This window comes from Brassica rapa, chromosome A09 (genome assembly GCF_000309985.2).
Source record: "Brassica rapa cultivar Chiifu-401-42 chromosome A09, CAAS_Brap_v3.01, whole genome shotgun sequence".
Taxonomy (NCBI): domain Eukaryota; kingdom Viridiplantae; phylum Streptophyta; class Magnoliopsida; order Brassicales; family Brassicaceae; genus Brassica; species Brassica rapa.
In genome coordinates this window covers 13663836-13668194 of record NC_024803.2, presented here as the reverse complement: position 1 = coordinate 13668194, position 4359 = coordinate 13663836, and the positions used below count along the sequence as shown (strand labels likewise).

Below are 4359 nucleotides of genomic sequence, written 5' to 3'. Positions count from 1 at the left end.
CTTGTCATCTCTCCACCTTTTTTTGCATATCTCTCGCAAAGACAATGTTGCAGCCGACAATCTCGCTAAGAGGACACTGTCGGATTTCTTTATCACCATGAAATTTATGTTGGTTTTAATTAATTTTTCTTTATTGGTTTGGGTATGTATAACTCATTATTTATTCCAATCCAAACCTTTTTAACTCAGTTCACTAAATTCATTCACCCACTAATCCATTTGCATATTCATTTTTCTATCCATTAAAACTTATGATTTCTTTTTAGCAAAAAAAATCATATGATTTCGATTGGGCTGGATTAGCCCAATAATTTTTGTCCATTTTAATACCTCTAGATCCAACTTATTTTAAAAATAAAATCTATATCTGTTGATGATTAGTCTTAATTAACCTTATTTGAAAGAATAAATAAATACTACTTACATTTTGATCAATATTATCTTTTACTTTCATTATTTTTTTTTAGTTGAACTAATCAAACTCCAGTCAAGTGTTATATTTAGCTGTCCTATAAACAATAAATTGTGTATAATTTTATGTATGAATACCATTTATTAATATGTTCTCATTTGTTATATTATATTTAAAAAATTCTAATAAATATGTGTAAAAATTTTAAACAAAACTTAATATATTTTAAGTTATCGCTTTAGAAATGAAAATAAATAAATTATATCCTATTTTATACTTTTATAGTCATCATCGTGTTAAATATAATTATTATACTAAAATAAATAAGATAAATTATATTCAATTGATAAATTTATAAATTTTATTTTCATAAATATAAACTATTTATTTAAAATATAATATGATGATAGAACGGCTTAAAATTAACAAACTATATAATACATATCTAAAAATTAACATATCTTACACTTATATATATAATAATAAATTATCTAAAATAAATAAGCATAAAAATATTGTAAAAAGAAATCCAGTTTTGAAATACGAGTCAGAATTTAGCATAAATTAAATACAAAATATTTTTAAATATATTTTCTCATGAATATATTAATTTGCTTAATAACTAAATGCAAATACAATAAGATAAAATATAATAAGAAGTGGCAAATACATAAGGTTTAAACAATTAATTAATTATAACATGTAAATTATAAAATTATTATATTTGAAATAGTTATATAAATATTAAGTATATGATAACATTAAATATATACTACTTATGTTCAACAATAATTTATGTATGAAAAGTGAAAACAAACACCCGTGCGGTTGCACGGATCAAAATCTAGTGTTTTATTAAAAAATAAGTGATATTCTCTTTATTCTAGATAAAAATTAATATAGTTTAACATTTGTAATCAATTACATAATATTGTATTCATTGATTTATTTAGTTTCATTCAATATTAATATGTAATCAAGATAAAATTTTATGAAATTGGTATTTTTGATTTTTATGCATTGAACTTACACCAATAAAATAAAACAAAGGGAGTATTATGTTTGTGAGAAACTATGAATAGTCTCTTAACCGATTAAGATGCCCCAACATATTTTTGTCAATGGAAAAAAACTTTAACAAATTGTCAACTTGTAACATTTCTTTAAATAGTTTATAACATTCATCATAACATCTATTAATAATTCGTATTAATTATTATGTAAGAAACGTCACAAAATTATCTAACTTGTGTGCCGGCCTGGTTATTATCACGACCGGAAGCTCAAACCAAACTTTTTTTTTTTAACGCTGGATAATTATGCTATTACAAACTATGAGAAATATTACAGACGATTATACAGCCGACAATTCTACCTTTCTTATTAGGATTCATGTCTAACTGTATCACATGAGCCGCCCTATCGGATCCACGCTTGAAAGTACTCCTTGCGCCATGCTGCAGATCTCTTGTAAGCCTTTTCTCCATTAATTCGCATAATTACGTCTTCTTCGGGAATCGAAACCCAGACTTCTTGGTGTAAAAACATTAATGAACCCTTAGTTAAACTACTGGACCAAAGGGGCTTCCACGACTCAAACCAAACTTATGGAGGCCGTTTACAGATATATATATATATGCAAAGCAAAAAATTCGAATACATGACATGTAAACAAAATTTTCGGTGACCATTACCACAAAGCTACAAAGGGATAATGAAATTCAAGGCCGGAAGCTCAGGCTTCTAAAGCTTGGTATCAGGACCTGTACTGACTATCCTTGCCTCCCTCCTACCCCCTCTCAAATAATTCAACATATAACTGTGACCGCACTCGTTAAACGACTTGGGTAAAGGCAAGATCCGTACAACTCCATATTACGTACGTGAGCAAGAATATTGCAATTTCACCAAATCCAAAACATAAACAATCGTTTTTTCACCTTCGTGTCATTCTTCTTCCGTAATAAGATGAAACCTATTCAACGTCACCGAAACTCAGGTATGGGAATAGCATGCTAATTTTTCCTATATAAGCTTAAGTCGTAAGAAACCAAAATAGAACTCAAGAGTGCAAAACATCTAAAGAAGACAAAAACAAATAGAAGTTTCTAAAACAAATATAATGGCGGTTCCGGCAACAACACTCATCAAGCTCTTTTTATTTGCACTAAAAGTTATCAGCTTCACCGTATCTCCGGCGATGTCAACGCGCCTGATGAATGTGAAGCCGAGTCAACAAACCCATGCGTCAACAAGGCTAAAGCATTACCTCTAAAAATCATATCGATCATCGCCATCCTTTTGACAAGCATGATAGGCGTCTCAGCTCCTCTCTTCAGCCGAGATGTTCCTTTCTCCATCCAGACGGAAACACTTTCACGAGTGTTAAGGCTTTTGCGTCAGGAATCATCTTGGGAACAAGCAGCTCCGGATCTGGGACAGCCGGATGAAACATTGGCCTCCGCCTCCAAAATTTTTGGAGAGATTTTACATAGTTAAGGCCCCCAAATTATGAAATATTTTTTTAATAAAGTTCTTTACAAAATGTTTCAGACCTCTGAAATCTCAGATCCGTCCATGGGAACAAGTTTCATGCATTTTTTACCTGACTCCTTCCAGATGTTGTCGTCAGAATGTCTAGAGGATGACCCGTGGCAAAAGTTCCCATTCACGGGATTTGTCGCTATGTTGTCGGCACTAGTCACTCTGCCATAATGGCTACTAGCTTCTACAGTAGCAAGACCGGTAGTGAAATTGTGCCTGCTGCTGGTAACGGTGATCAGGAGAGAGCGAATCCGATAATAGCTCATGGTCATAGCCACGGTCACGGAGTTACATTAACTACTAAAGATGATAGTGACTCACAGTTATTGGGGTACCGAGAAATGGTTAGTACACCACTTAAACGTACCTTTTTAAAATGCTCTAAGTTATAAATAATTAAATTAAGCATTTCATTTCCATATGTTTGTGCAAACACATATCGACAGGTTTTGGAGCTTGGAACTATAGTTCACTCTGTGGTCATTGCACTATATCTAGGTGCAACAAATGACACATGCACCATTAAAGGTTGAGACCTCTTTTGTTGCAAATCTTTGTTTTCACCAAATGTTTGAAGGCATTGGTCTTGGTGGCTGCATCCTCCAGGTAATCTGGAAGCTACATATTTATTGAGTTTTGATACAATACATATTTATAGAAGTACAAATGGAATTGAGAAAATGGTTTAATTAATCATGTAAATCCATTATGCCTTTTAGATATAGCACATGTTTATACTGACAAAATATTGTATATTGTGACTAGGCGGTATATACAACTGTGAAAAAGTTGGTGATCGCCTTTTTCGCGGTTACAACACCATTTGGAATCGTTTTAGGGATTGCATTGTCAAGTATTTATAGAGATAACAGCCCGGCTGCATTGATCACTGTCGGGCTGTTCAACGCCTGCTCAGCAGGACTGCTCATCTACATGGCCCTCGTCAACCTTCTAGCAGCCGAGCTCATGGGACCAAAGCTCCAAGGTAGCATCAAGCTTCAGATTAAGTGTTTCTTTGCCGCTCTGCTTGGCTGCGGTGGAATGTCAATCCTCGCCAAAAGGGCGTAAACAACTTGGTGTTAATATTCTAAAAGAGTTTGGTTAATTAAGTTGGGTTTTATGAAAATTTTGTTTTATCTCATTGGGTCTTGCTGTACTCGATCGTGTGAAGTACTGTTTTCTTCCTTTGTTGTTTGTTTGTCATATTAATTACGTCATGCTGTGCGATAAATATATTGTGTAATGAGTTTAAAAAAAATTGTGTAACGGGATTTGATGAAATGAAACTTCATGATTTTTAGTTTTACACAATAAAACAAGAGAAAAAGACTAGGATAGCACCAAACCAAATTTTTGTTCTCAAACTAGCACTCAAAACTCAAAGTCACAAAAATAGGTTTCAT

General features: G+C 32.5%; 1 protein-coding gene across 1 annotated transcript; it reads left to right on the top strand.

Annotated features, from left to right (window-relative positions):
• The first annotated feature begins 3126 nt into the window (after window positions 1–3126).
• On the top strand, window positions 3127–4024 carry LOC103839307 (fe(2+) transport protein 1-like). Its single transcript, XM_033278316.1, has 4 exons — window positions 3127–3300; window positions 3403–3484; window positions 3534–3562; window positions 3722–4024. Exons 1-4 carry the CDS (start codon window positions 3127–3129, stop codon window positions 4022–4024), a joined length of 588 nt encoding a protein of 195 aa, XP_033134207.1.
• Window positions 4025–4359: the final 335 nt, after the last annotated feature.